The sequence below is a fragment of the Eutrema salsugineum genome, unplaced genomic scaffold (assembly GCF_000478725.1).
Source record: "Eutrema salsugineum unplaced genomic scaffold, Eutsalg1_0 scaffold_13, whole genome shotgun sequence".
Lineage (NCBI taxonomy): Eukaryota > Viridiplantae > Streptophyta > Magnoliopsida > Brassicales > Brassicaceae > Eutrema > Eutrema salsugineum.
Window position 1 is genome coordinate 3,976,071 of NW_006256885.1, and position 13,649 is coordinate 3,989,719.

At 38.5% G+C, this 13,649-nt stretch overlaps 3 protein-coding genes across 3 annotated transcripts; 2 read left to right on the plus strand and 1 right to left on the minus strand.

Moving 5' to 3' along the window:
- The first annotated feature begins 37 nt into the window (after window positions 1-37).
- LOC18025103 (PX domain-containing protein EREX) lies at window positions 38-3,843 on the plus strand. The gene is made up of 10 exons (XM_006406840.2): window positions 38-350; window positions 760-870; window positions 1,061-1,159; window positions 1,337-1,423; window positions 1,496-1,604; window positions 1,748-2,433; window positions 2,565-2,729; window positions 2,810-3,052; window positions 3,163-3,381; window positions 3,488-3,843. Exons 1-10 carry the CDS (start codon window positions 81-83, stop codon window positions 3,755-3,757), a joined length of 2,259 nt encoding a protein of 752 aa, XP_006406903.1. The 5' UTR covers window positions 38-80; the 3' UTR covers window positions 3,758-3,843.
- Window positions 3,844-3,949: 106 nt separating this feature from the next.
- LOC18025104 lies at window positions 3,950-4,775 on the plus strand. The gene is made up of 2 exons (XM_006406841.2): window positions 3,950-4,346; window positions 4,547-4,775. Exons 1-2 carry the CDS (start codon window positions 4,119-4,121, stop codon window positions 4,742-4,744), a joined length of 426 nt encoding a protein of 141 aa, XP_006406904.1. The 5' UTR covers window positions 3,950-4,118; the 3' UTR covers window positions 4,745-4,775.
- Window positions 4,776-4,810: 35 nt separating this feature from the next.
- LOC18025105 (PTI1-like tyrosine-protein kinase At3g15890) lies at window positions 4,811-7,096 on the minus strand. Its single transcript, XM_006406842.2, has 4 exons — window positions 6,945-7,096; window positions 6,165-6,312; window positions 5,798-6,060; window positions 4,811-5,714 (listed from the first exon to the last, which is right to left on the minus strand). The coding sequence occupies exons 1-4, from the start codon at window positions 6,983-6,985 to the stop codon at window positions 5,066-5,068; spliced, it is 1,101 nt and encodes a 366-aa protein (XP_006406905.1). The 5' UTR covers window positions 6,986-7,096; the 3' UTR covers window positions 4,811-5,065.
- Between the last annotated feature and the right edge of the window lie 6,553 nt (window positions 7,097-13,649).

The following is a 13,649-nucleotide window of genomic DNA, read 5'->3' on the forward strand; positions in this document are numbered from 1 at the left end:
GAACAACAAAATGGGGGAGTTTTGATTGACAAGAATTATCTTGGAGAGAAGAGGAATCAACAGAAGAGTAAACGAAAAGGATGAATCTTTACGCGCACGATCTCTCAATCCTCGATTTTAACTATAATGTCTCTGGTCCCTACGGCGAGCCAGTTTCTCACCAGTTCCTCTCGCCTGGCCCTTTCTTCCACGGCGAGGACGACGATTATCCCCGCAATATTAGCTACAGTCTCGACGGAGCTTATGGTGGGGAATCTGTTACTGATCCGAGGTCATCTCCGGAGCATCGCCACGACGGGAAGTCTCCGTTACCTCTTGGGATGGATTGGAGTGCTCCTCCTCGTCATTGGGTATGTTTTTCTCCACCTTTTTTCCTGCAATATTTCAGTTTTTGGTGTTTCTGCTTCAATGTTCATAGCTGCCTAGCCTGCTTTGCTTAAAAGTGCTCTCTTTTTGTTTCACTTTTAAGTGATTTGGTCTTAACGCTCTCGTGCCTTTGAACATCTGCAGGACATTGAATAAGAGTTTTCCTTGTTCTGTTGAATAAGTTCATGACATACGGTTTTGTTAGCCTTTGCTGATTTTGCAATTACGAGAATGCATTTTACTAATACTCTATGTAGAAAAAGAGCAGGCTTGGTTTAACTTAAAATTATCCAATATTATTAGATTTGAGTTTCCCTTTTGAAAAATTAAACCATAGGTCCTTTTTTCTGTATTTTTTGATGGTTTTTGTTTGGATATTGTTCCTAACTGTAGGAAGGACGGAGCACTGTTTGGCCGCATGATCCTCGAACTGGTTGGAGTTATTGTGTTACTGTACCCTCTTGGGTTGACCATCCCAAATCAACTGTTTCAGAACCTGCCGTGGTGTGTAATACCTTTACACGTAGCTGTCTCTTTTGTACGAAACTGTTTATTTAATCATTCTATCTTGTAATTTCATGGTCTGTATGAACTAGAAACGTATTGGTTGTTTTTTTGTCCTTCAGAGTCCCTCGTCTTCCCATGACTGCAATCATATAATTTTCTTTCCTGATTTTTCTTTCCTCCTTATCAGTTTTATAGAGTGCAAGTGGCGATACAATCTCCCGAGGGAATCACCTCCGCTAGGCTAGTACTTAGAAGATTCAATGATTTCCTGGAGTTATATTCGTCAGTGAGTACTTTCTTTCCTCAATGCCCTTTTCTTATTTCTGGCTTGCTCATTTGTTTGTGTATGGAAGCGTAGAAAATCATACAACACTTTTATAAACAACTATGAGTTGCTTGGATATGATATTTCAGCCATTTTCGTTGGGATATGGCGTTTTCATCTTGATTCCCCATTTTCCAGATTAAAAAGGAGTTTGTAAAGAAAAGGTTACCGCAGGCACCACCAAAGCAGAGACTGAGGATGAAAAACCAGACACTTTTGGAAGAGGTATATATCGATTCTCTCAACTCTAAGCTTAGTGACAGCAATAATATTCTCAAAATGTTTAGTTTATTGCAGAGGAGGTGCTCTCTTGAAGATTGGATGAATAGACTTTTGTCAGATTTAGATATATCCAGAAGCGCTCTGATCGCAACATTTCTTGAGCTAGAAGCTGCTGTCAGGTCTTGTATGTGCTCTTCTTTATCTTCTGCTTTTTCCCTTTTTAATGAAAATAATGCAAAGAGGAAGTGAATTTATGTGAGCTGTCATCCCTTTATATTTTATATTGTGCCTATGTACTAAGTTGCTTCTTACTATTTGCTTTTTCAGATTTCAGTGATGAACATCAAGAAACTGAAGATAACTCTGTAGATAGTCCGTTACTTCTACCTAACACCAGTTCTGATGTTCCTGGTAGTTCATCAGTTACCATGGATCATGTCAATGACTCCGCTGATGAGACATCTGATACCTCAGCAATGAAGCATGACGAAGCTAGTATAAAAAATATGGTCTCAAGGAATTCAACTTCTGAAGATAATGTGACTGATTGGCATGAATTAATCACAGAATATGGACTTCTTGATAAGAGTCCTTTGCAGAAAAAAATAGAATGTCTTTCCAGAACTGATGAAACTGCAGACACTGATACCATAATTGGTGAGGCCATTTCTAGTGGAGTTGGATTTCAGAGATTGGATGGACGTGATAGAAAGTTTCAGAAAAAGACAATTGAAAGTGATATAACTCAAGTAAGGGACTCTGAGGCGTCAATTCCTGGGGAACCTAAACAAGGCTCTATGGACATTCATGATGAACCTCATGGAAATAGTTATGGTGAAAATACTGAGACTGAGAAGGATGTGGCAATTGTATTTCAGTCTGAGGAGAGAAATAAGTTAAAGAGAGTAGTTGATATGTTGCAGCAGAGACTGGAAACAGCAAAAGCTGATACGGAAGATCTTATCTCAAGGCTTAATCAGGAGTTAGCTGTTCGACAATTTTTGTCAACAAAGGTGTTTTCCCGCAATATTTCTAATGTCTTATTCTAATTTAATTCAAGTGAAGTGATCAGTGTCACAGTTGTCATTTTACTCTGTGAATGGATATAATATGTTGTTTTGGATGTTTGGGATTGGTCTCGTAGGTAAAAGACTTGGAGGTTGAACTTGAAACAACTCGAGAGAGCTGCAAGCAAGGCATGGAGCAAACAGTTCTGAACGAAAAGGAAAGATTTACTCAAATTCAGTGGGATATGGAGGAACTTCGGAAGCAATGCATGGAGATGGAATCGTTGTTAAACTCTATAACGGTTTGTGTTTCTCTTAGTTTCTTCACATATTATATCATTTGCATTCAATGATAGATATTTTTTATATATTTGGCTTACAGGACGAGAAAGCACATATTGAAAGTACAAATCAGTCACTCGTTCAAGAAAATCAAATGTTGCTGCAGCAGATCGATGATCTAAGAGACAAGTTTGAGAACTTGCATAAAGAACATGAAGAGCTGGAAATAAAATCGAAAGCAGAAATGAAGGTCCTTGTCAAAGAGGTCAAGTCTCTTCGAACCATTCAATCAGAATTGAAACAAGAGCTTAGCCGCACGATGAAAGAAAAACTGGAGATGGAGGTAATACGCTCTTTCCATGAGATTTATTCAAGTGTGTCGCAACTGTAAAATCTTCTTCGGAGAATTGGAAAATCCAGTAGCTTTAACGCCTAAATCTTAATGCAATTCAGAGGATTGTTCAGCGGGAGAAGGATAGAGAAGAAACTGCAAAAACAGCAAACAAGAAGTTGCTGCATGAGTGTGATGTTCTACAGAATCGGCTTCAAGAGTGCAATATCAAGTTCCACATAGAAGAGGAGAGTAAATTAATAATGGACTCATCATCTGCATTAGAAGCCTTGGATCTACTGACAACATCTGATAACCGAATAGGTCTTCTAATTGCTGAGGTAGGTTTACACCAACGACACTTTGATCTGAGTTTGCGCATGTTGAGTCACAAAATGTTAACGTTTTTTCTTTCTGGATTTGAACATTTTTATGCTCGATGAACAGACGCAGCTTCTCTCAGAAGAAGTGGAAAAGCTGAAGATACCAAGATCGGAAGAAGGTAGTGGAACAGATGATGTTGTAAGGAAGATGCTAACAGAGGTTCTGATTGATAATGCCAGATTAAGGAAGCAGATTAACTCTGTTATTCGTTGCTCTTTGTCCGGACATGGAATATCAGTTAGAGAAGCCAAATCAGAAGAAGAAGACGAAGAAAAGAAAGAAGGAAGTGTTGATCTAGCAAGAACTGTTCTGAGGAAGATCCTTGAGAAATGAATTTTATCAGGTTTTTCGTAAAAACTTTGAATTTTATAAATGGCTGTTTTTATCTTGTATTACGAATTCCTCTTGTAATAAACTTGTTTTCACTATATATATTAATTTGAAATTTTGTAATATATCACAATATCAATCTTGTTATGAAAGTAAGTGAAACGCAAACGAATTTAGACGCGTTTTAAAAGATTTCAAGAACCAACGCATAACGTGAGAGGTGTGTTTTAGCCTTTTAGGTGAAGTGTCGTGTCTCTCTTATCCTCTCTGAGTCTCTGTTCACGCCATTCACAAGACTGCTTGGCCAGAAAATACGGCAGCTTTAGAGAGATAAAAAGTGTGTGTGTGTGTGAGAGAGAGAGTGATGTCAGGTTCTGTCTTCGTTTCCGGTATGGTGGTTGGAGTTTCGAGGCTCTCTCGCTCGAGCTCTGTTCACCGGAGCTTGGAGCCAACGATGAAGAAGACCACGAGTAGCGTCAAATTCGTTACCAGTTTTCGAACTCCTTCCATTAATTCAGGGACAAAACGGTCATTTCGCGTCACGGCTTCCGATGACCGGTCGGAACAAGCCGATAACGGTCCAGGAATGCAGGTCAGTTCTGTGGACTGGAGAGCAAAGCTATTTTTGTTTGATTGTAGGGGCTTAAAGAATTCAAAAGTATCAAATAGCCCCTTAAGTTTAGAATTTGATCGATAAAGTCATGAGCTTATATTTAACTTTTTGGACTCAAATAATTCATATATATAGAATCAGCCCTATTTTTGATATGTATTGCGTTGACCAACGTACAGGAGGACTTGAACTACTTGTTGAAGCTCGGAGTTGGTTCTGTGGCGGGAGCAGCTATAATCAAATACGGAAGCGTTTTGCTCCCAGAGATCACAAGACCTAATCTCACTCAAGCACTCTTCATCATAATCGCTCCTGTTGTAATCTCTGTTATCCTTTTGATCCGATCATCTTCTTCCAAGAATCAGAACTTGAACTGATTGAGAAATATTATCTAATTCAGCTCATTGTGAAAAGATCGTGTTAAAAGTGTAAATGTTTCAGAATATAAGTATCAATTTTGCAACAAGACCAGAAGTATCACATTTTTGCCTTGAGTTGTCATACCCACACCTTACAAACTCCAATATCAGAGAATCAAATCAATGTTATGAACGAAAAAACACACAAACACAAACACAAAAATAAGCAATACCTCGAATCCAGTGATGCCATGGATAAAAAAACTAGCAAATATGAACAGAGAATGGTAAAAAAATAATAATAATCTGAGAGAACAAATTTATGCGCCTAAAAATACCCTATTCTTGTTGTTGTTGCTGATGATCCTTTTCTTCTGAGATCACATCTGAGCTTTCCTCTGCAACTTGCTGCTCTCTATTGTTTTCGTTTTCGTTTTCGTTGCTGCTATACGGATTCTTGAAGAGCGGATTGGCTTCAAGTTCAGACATTTTCTCCTTTGATTCATTCATTAGCAACTCCACCACTTCAGACATAGTTGGTCTCTTCTCCGGCTCTGTCTGAGCACACATAAGCCCCACCAAGACTACTTTTTTCAGCTTCTCTTCCACATGCTCTCCGCTCAGTCTCTGATCCACGATTTCACCAAACTTTCTTTCGTAAACAAGTGGTAACACCCATTCGGTTATACCACGCTTCGTTGTTGTGTTTAGCCTCTCGATTGGTCTCTTGCCACTAACAAGTTCCAGCAAAAGGATACCAAAACTGTACACATCTCCCGTTTCTGATTCTTTTCCTGATGCAACACACTCTGGTGAGAGATACCCATTATTACTTTTGCCTTTGGTGGCTCCATCTTCGGTATCATCTGGCATTAGTTTACCATATCCAAAATCTGTAACCTGAGCTTCAAATTCAGAATCAAGCAGCACGTTGCTAGCTCTCACATCTCCGTGGACTATATGTGGGGTTGCATGATGGTGTAGGTAACTAAACAAAGGACAAAAAAGATGTCAGAAACTATAACATATTAAGAAACTTCTCATGAATGGTTTTAAGATTATGAGACTCACGCAATGGCCTGTGCAGAGCTTATGGCGATCTTTATCCGCTTGGTGCAATCTAGAAGGCACTCAGCTGAATGCTGGCCATGAAGATGTGAAACCAAGCTCAAATTCGGCATGTAATCATACACAAGAAGACGCTCCTGTCCTTCTGCACAGTAACCACGAACAGACAACAAATTCTTGTGACGTATACGGGCAAGAATCTCGACTTCCACAACAAAATCTATCTCTTCCCTGTTGCTCCATGCCTTCAATCTCTTGACTGCAACCTGCAAGAAGACAGATTATTTTCCTCATAAGATCAGTTTCTAACAAGAAGCAAGTCCTACATAACAATTTAAGTCAAATTAGAAAAAATGTTGAGATCAGTTACTTGTGATCCATCCCATAGCTGACCCCAATACACACTCCCGAGTCGACCTTCACCGAGTTTGTTATCGTAATTGAAACTGTTAGTGGCCGCATGAAGTTCTTTCAATGAAAATATCCTCCATGATGGCTCTGTCTTCCCTTTCTTTTTTCTGTGTTCACATCAACCAAAACTTTAACCTCAGTTATCTTTAAAATAGAGCCTTTTTTCAGATTATTCAGAAACAACAATTTTTACGATGCAGAGCGGTTGAATCAATCATTCATTGCAGAACCAGTTCTTGTGATCTATAAACTTCGAAAACAATGCAATTTAGAAGCTTTACAAGGGATAATAAGATTACACTAAAACCAATCAACCGTTTCAACTGTGTTCAGATATAAGCGAGAGCCATCTATGATCCTCATCAGCTATTCAAAGATCAATCAGGTCATATATAGTGATGAGGATAAGCAATGGCTCTCGCTTAAACCTGATTTGAAATGCTTATTCGAACAGATTGTTTTCCCACTTACAACTTAGAAAAAAAGAAACTTTACATCAAAAAAACTAGAGATGAAGGAAAGGCATGAAGATGAGCACAAATAAGCTCCAAAATTCAAACATCCAGAACTGATATAAAATTCTTAAACCCTAATTAGGAAGAACACCATAACCGATTTAAGCAATAACACTTGTTTTTGCAGTGACCCAACAAAAGGGAAAATCAAACAAATCCATAAACGAAAGGAGCAAAGATAAACAAATCACCGAGTGAATGAATCAAGATAAATCCATACATACCCATCAAATCCTTTTCCACAGCAGCTATTAAAAAGTTGCATCTCTTAAATTCAGCTCCTTCTGTCTCTAGATTCTTCCTCGTTATTACGGAACAGAGAGAAAGGACAAACAAAAAGTAACGCTTTTTCTGGAGAATGTAACAGCAAAATAGAAGTCTCAGTCTTGACGAGAGAGAGAGAGTAGACTAATTATTTATTTTCTTCTTTTTATTTTTGAAGGATTTTCTTTCTTTTTTTTTTATTTTTGCACGCTTTACTTTTTCTTCATCTCACAGAAAAGCAGAAAAGGAGCAAATCTTACAAATATAAAACAAAAAAATAAAGCCATTCCAAAAGAAATAAAACTTTACCAAAAGAAGAAATTAAATTTTGAAAGGTATAGAAAAAGTATGTTTTTTAACTGTGTATTTTATATTTTACATGTTGACGAAATGGTCTTTTAATTTTTAAAGTTGTTGCTAAGGGCCGGCTGATGAGTCACGACAACTCATCGAAACCTTCTATTCGGATGTTTTCAAATATTAAAAAATTTAAAAAACCAGAAAAATGATTCTGCGATCTTCTTCAAAAAAAATAATATATTAAACAAATTCAAAATCGAATAGCTGTAGTACAGTTATAAACTTTTTGAATTAAAGCGATCGAGATAGACTTATAGTAACAATACGTTGATTAAATCGTTAAATAATCATCGTGATCAGAAAGGAATGTTTGCTCGAGACTCTAGTCATGAAATTCTATTTGAGGTGATGCTTCACTAGCATGGGCTTCAGGGATCATGTGCTAATTAATTCCAATCATTGATGATATTGTAGGAGTGTTTAAGTGATATAACAGCAACTATGGGGTATTTTTTTAGGAAACAGAAGATGATTCTGCAGTCTCTAATCTCTATGCGATGTTAAAATTTTCCAAAATATTTGATATATTTGTAAGCAAAAAATGGTTTGCTATATAAATTTTGGAGGGTTTCGTGAAAAAACATTTATCGATCGATATAAACAAGAAAAATCTGTTGGAATGAAATTAGAAAAGCACCATTAGGCGGGCCTATATCTAGTAAACTGGACTTAAAAGCCCAGAACCAATCAAGGACTATAGTGGGGAACTTTCTTGTATATGGCTCCTACTAAGTACTAATAGCATATTGTGGCTATAAAGTTGCATCAGCAATTCAGCATGAATTTAGTTTGCCAAAAACTTCGGTGGTGACTTTGTCATAACTAAAAATGATTTTAATATTTAATTTTTATAAAGATTTTCGTAGCTCTATAATATAGATAATATAACCATTTTCACACAAAAATATCATCACTGCCTCTATCTCGAACATCATTGATATATTTTCCGTTTTCTCATTCCATCAAAGATATTTTGGAGGTGATTTGGATTAGATTTGGATTTTATAAAGCTTGGCCTATAGATTAATCTCTGGCAACACGTCCAAATCCAAATTATGTAAAATTATCATATAATATTATCAAATCTCCAGCTTTGATAGAGAGTTGTATCTCTTCTTTTGGAAGACGAGGGAGAGTTTACAAAATTGTTTTAGATTTAGAGTGGCATGAAGCATAAGAACATTCTCTATTGTAAGAGATAGACGATGTCCGAAAAAAAGAAGAAGATAGACTATTGGTCCGTTTTTGAATTTAACTGCATACTGATTCATTCAACACATGGCGAATCCTGGACAAGGATCTAGTGTTTTCATGTCCCAGCTTAGGTCCACGTCTTTCTTTACGAGTCTGATACAACCGAACTATGATTTCAATTAAGGAAGATAAAAAATTCAATGTTCATGAAACAAAGAATCCAATTGTTCAACTTACAAGAATCCAGAGATAAGAAAGATTCTTTGTAGAGGATGAACAGAATCGCAATTACAGAGAAGAATTCCAGAAAAGAGAAAACAATCTAACAAACTCTCATAATTCTTTACAATTCCCCCGTCACACCTATATCTCTGTAATTTGCTTTCTGTTAGACTTGAATGAATCTCCACCGTCGCTTCATCTTTACATCACCACTGTCCACGTGTCTCTTTCTGTAAGTGATATAATATCTATATCAAATCCTTCCCTCCCAGACAACCATGTCCTCATGGTTGAAATTGTGGGTAACGCTGCAACAAATCGTATAAAAACTCCCAAGTGGCCTCTGTCTCATCTTCACCAACCCATTTCACTAAGACTTTAGTTGCTGCACGTCCTTGCCTGTTAACCATTCTCCTTTCAATTATGCTCTCTGGTTCTCGCAGCAAGACATCAGGAACCATTGTTGGAAATGTAGACCCAACCATGCCATTACCTACTCGCAACTTGAGTTGAGAAACGTGGAAAACGGGATGGATGCGAGAGTTTGCAGGAAGTTCCAACTTATAAGCCACTTTCCCACATTTCTCCAACACTTTGAATGGTCCATAATACTTCGGAGCAAGTTTTTGGTTCACTCGAAGTACTATAGATCCTTGACGATAGGGTTGAAGTTTCACATAAACAAGATCATCAACACTGAAACTTCTTTCTGAACGTCTTCTATTAGCCCCTTGTTCCATCCTATGCTGAGCCCTTAGTAAGTGAAATTTCAGGATCAACAGCATATTCTCACGATCCTGTAAATTCTGAGCAACCATAGCAACTCGTGATTTTCCTGGTACATACGGTAAATGTTGCGGAGGTAACTGACCATACATAGCTTCATATGGAGTCATTTGAGCTGATGTATGGAAGCTCGTATTATACCAGTATTCTGCTAACGGAAACCACTTACTCCATAAATGTGGTCGATCACTCGTCATACATCTTAAGTAAGTTTCAACACATCGATTCACAACTTCTGTTTGCCCATCACTCTGTGGGTGATAAGCACTGGAATAGTTCAGAGCAACTCCTTGCAGAGTGAAGAGTTCTCGCCAAAACTCACTTAAGAATACTGCATCTCGGTCACTTACTATTGACGTAGGAAGGCCGTGCAACTTGAAAACGTTGTCAAGGAAAACTTGTGCAACCGTTGTAGCTGTGTACGGATGTTTGATAGCCATGAAATGTGCAGCTTTTGTCGGACGATCGACCACTACATAGATGACAGATTTTCCAAATGAATTCGGAAGCCCTTCAATAAAGTCCATAGAAATTTCCAACCACATCGTCGTAGGAATTGGTAAGGGTTGGATCAATCCAGGGTAAGCTGAAGTATCATACTTGCATTGCTGACACACTGAGCAACTGCGTATGAATGCCTGAATATCTTTAGACATACCCTTCCAATAGAAAATTCCTTTAACTCGTTGATGAGTTGCATCTCGTCCAGAATGACCTCCTATACCAGAACAATGTAACCACTCCAATATTGATTGGCGTAGGGCTGGATCATTTGGAACCACCAGTTTCGTTTTTCTTCTTAACACTTCACGAGACCAGACATAGTGTTTCTTAGAACCCGGGTTAGCCTTTACTGCTTCTATAATATCCCTCAATACTCCATCAGTTTCATACCCGTTCTGAATTTGTTTCATTAGATCACACTCCATAACAGAAAGAGCCATATGCAGAATTTCAGAACCCTCAACACGCGACAATGCATCAGCCACCAAGTTTTCCTTCCCCTCCTTATACTGAATTTCATAGTCAAATTCCAACAACTTTGGGAGCCATTGCTGTTGGATCGGTGTATTTAACCGTTGCTCTAGCAAATATTTGAGGCTCCGTTGATCTGTTTTGATGACAAAATGACTATGCAACAGATAGTGTCGCCATTTTTGAACTGCAAACACCACGGCCAACAATTCTTTCTCATAGATGGAGAGATGAAGTTGTTTACCCTTTAAAAGGCGACTGATATAGGCCAAGGGATGACCATCTTGCATAAGTACTGCACCGATGCCCGTTCCACATGCGTCTGTTTCAACAACGAATGGCTTATCAAATAAGGGTAAAGCCAACACTGGAGCAGTACATAAAGCCGACTTCAATGCTTCAAATGCTGCTTGAGCTTCATCACACCATATAAAAGAATCCTTTTTTGTCAGTAAGGTCAAGGGTCTTGCGATAACACCAAAGCTCTTAACAAATCTTTTATAATATCCAGCTAACCCCAGAAATCCTCTTAGCTGTTTCAAATTTGTTGGTTTCGGCCATTCTGCTACAGCTTGTACTTTTGCTGGTTCGGTAGACACACCTTTGGCCTCAATAAAGTGGCCTAAATATTCCACTTTCCTTGTTGCAACCGCACATTTACTCTTTTTTGCAAATAGTTTCTGAGTTCTCATCTCTTCAAATACACACCGCAGATGTTGTACATGTGCCTCCACTGTACTGCTATAGATGAGAATGTCATCAAAGAATATCAAAACAAACTTCCTCAAAAACTCTTTAAAGACTGAATTCATCAATCCTTGAAATGTGGCTGGGGCGTTTGTAAGTCCAAATGGCATGACAATATATTCAAAATGACCGCTATGAGTTTTAAATGCCGTCTTGTGTATATCCGCAGGACACATTCGCACCTGATGATAACCTGCCCTGAGATTGATCTTTGAATATATTGTTGACCCCCCTAACTCGTCCATCAGATCTTCGATCAGTTGTATAGGAAACCTGTCTTTGACTGTTAGGTTGTTTAAACCTCTGTAGTCTACACATAATCTCCATGACCCATCCTTTTTCTTAACCAATATGACTGGTGATGCAAAGGAGCTTGCACTAGGTTGAATGGTACCATTTTTGAGAAGTTCCTGCACCATTTTATCGATTTCATTCTTTTGATGAATCGCGTATCAATATGGCCTCTGGTTGATTGGGTTAGCACCTTCCATCAACTGGATCTTGTGATCATGATTCGTACGAAAAGGTGGTAAACCAGTTGGTTCTTCAAATATGTCCGCATATTCATTCACTAATTCTTCCACCGGAGTGCATAACATAGTCTCTGTGGGAACTGTGTCAATTGAGAATAATGCAGCTTCTGTCAACTCTTCTTCTTGTCTTACACATATCATTGATATTTGCATATCCTCAGCTTGCCTTTTGTTCAGTTTCTCTGCTTTCACACTATGCACTGAACCTTCAGATATACCATGTAAAACCACCTTGCGTTGATTGTAGATAAATTTCATGGTAAGCTTCCTGAAGTCCCACGTGATTGGACTAATGGTTTCTAACCATTGACATCCTAACACACCATCGCATCCATTCAATGGTATTGCCATGAAATCATCTTCAAAATGAGTACCTTGGAATTCCCACTGAAACTTGTCAATACGAGCTTGCACTGTGACTCTATTCCCGTCAGCCACTATTGCTCTTGCATTCCCTGCTGGTCTCATACGACAACCCAACTTCTCAGCCACTTTAGTATCAAGGAAGTTGTGTGTTGATCCTGAGTCAATAAGGATGAATATAGGACGTTTCTGGTATATTCCTTTAACTCGCATTGTATTGTGTGATGATATTCCCGCAAGTGCTTAACCGAGATCTTGGCTATTTCTCCTTCCAGTGGTTCATTCTCTTTATCCTCTTCCATTGCACAAGTGTATTGTTCTTCCTCCACATCTAACAGAAACAACTGTGCCTTTTTGTGGACTTTTGCATGCTCCAGAGAATATTTTTCGTCACAAAAGTAACATAATCCCTTCGCTCTTCTTTCATTCATCTCCTCTGTAGATAGGAATTTCCTTGGTTGAAAAACAGACTCTCTACTTCTGTCTGTCATCCCTTGCTTGAAATTCTCGGGTTCCTTTTTCAGTTGCAGGATACCTCTCCCTGTATTGTTAGTCTTCCATGTATTTGGTTGAGTTTTACGAGGGTGAGCTGTTTCATATAACCGACCTAGCATCAGGCATTGACGTACCGTTTATGGTTGGAACATCCTGATGTGCATTTGTGTATCAGTTCGTAATCCCGCCAAATATGCACTAACCAAATACGCCTTAGAAAGTTTTACCCGAGTTCTGATTTTCTCAAACTTCTTGTGATAATCCATAATCCCTTCTGTTTCTTGTAGGCGTTTCAATTCTGCTATCGGATCATCCCAGAACTCGTCAAACCTCTCTTTCAACATTTCTTTATAAACTGTCCAATTTCTAACATTCTCAAATCCCAGTTCTTCAACTACTGACTGATGCCACTCAGCTGCATCATCTTCCAAATGAATTGATACAACCGGTATTTTGATTTCTTCAGGAGTATGATCAATCGCAAAGAACTGTTCTACTTTGAATAACCATTCCTTCAACTTATCTCCATTAAACCTAGGGAAATTCAGTTTAGCAAGGCGCGTGACTCCGGCATAGTTAGAGATGTTACCTGAGAAATTCCCATTTGTCGGAGGCAAATTAACTCTCGTCGGAGCTGGGGATGAGTGTCGAGAGTCTCGCTCACCGCTATTCGAAGTCGATCCAGGTGGTTTTTGAATGAGTCGAATCGCTTCGAACATATCGGCCACCGTCTTCTCCATCTGTTGATTTTGGGATGCTAATGTTTCCTCAAGATTCTCTGTGCGACAAAGCATCTGATCTACTCGAGTACTCAGATCTTCAGCTACCGCTTGTGATGTTGTTTCCTTCCTCATCGCCATCGATCTTGTTTCTGCCATCGATTCCGAGGATGACCGTTGTCTGATACATTTGATACAACTGAACTATGATTTCAATTAAGGAAGATAAAGAATCCAATGTTCATGAAACAAAGAATCCAATTGTTTAACT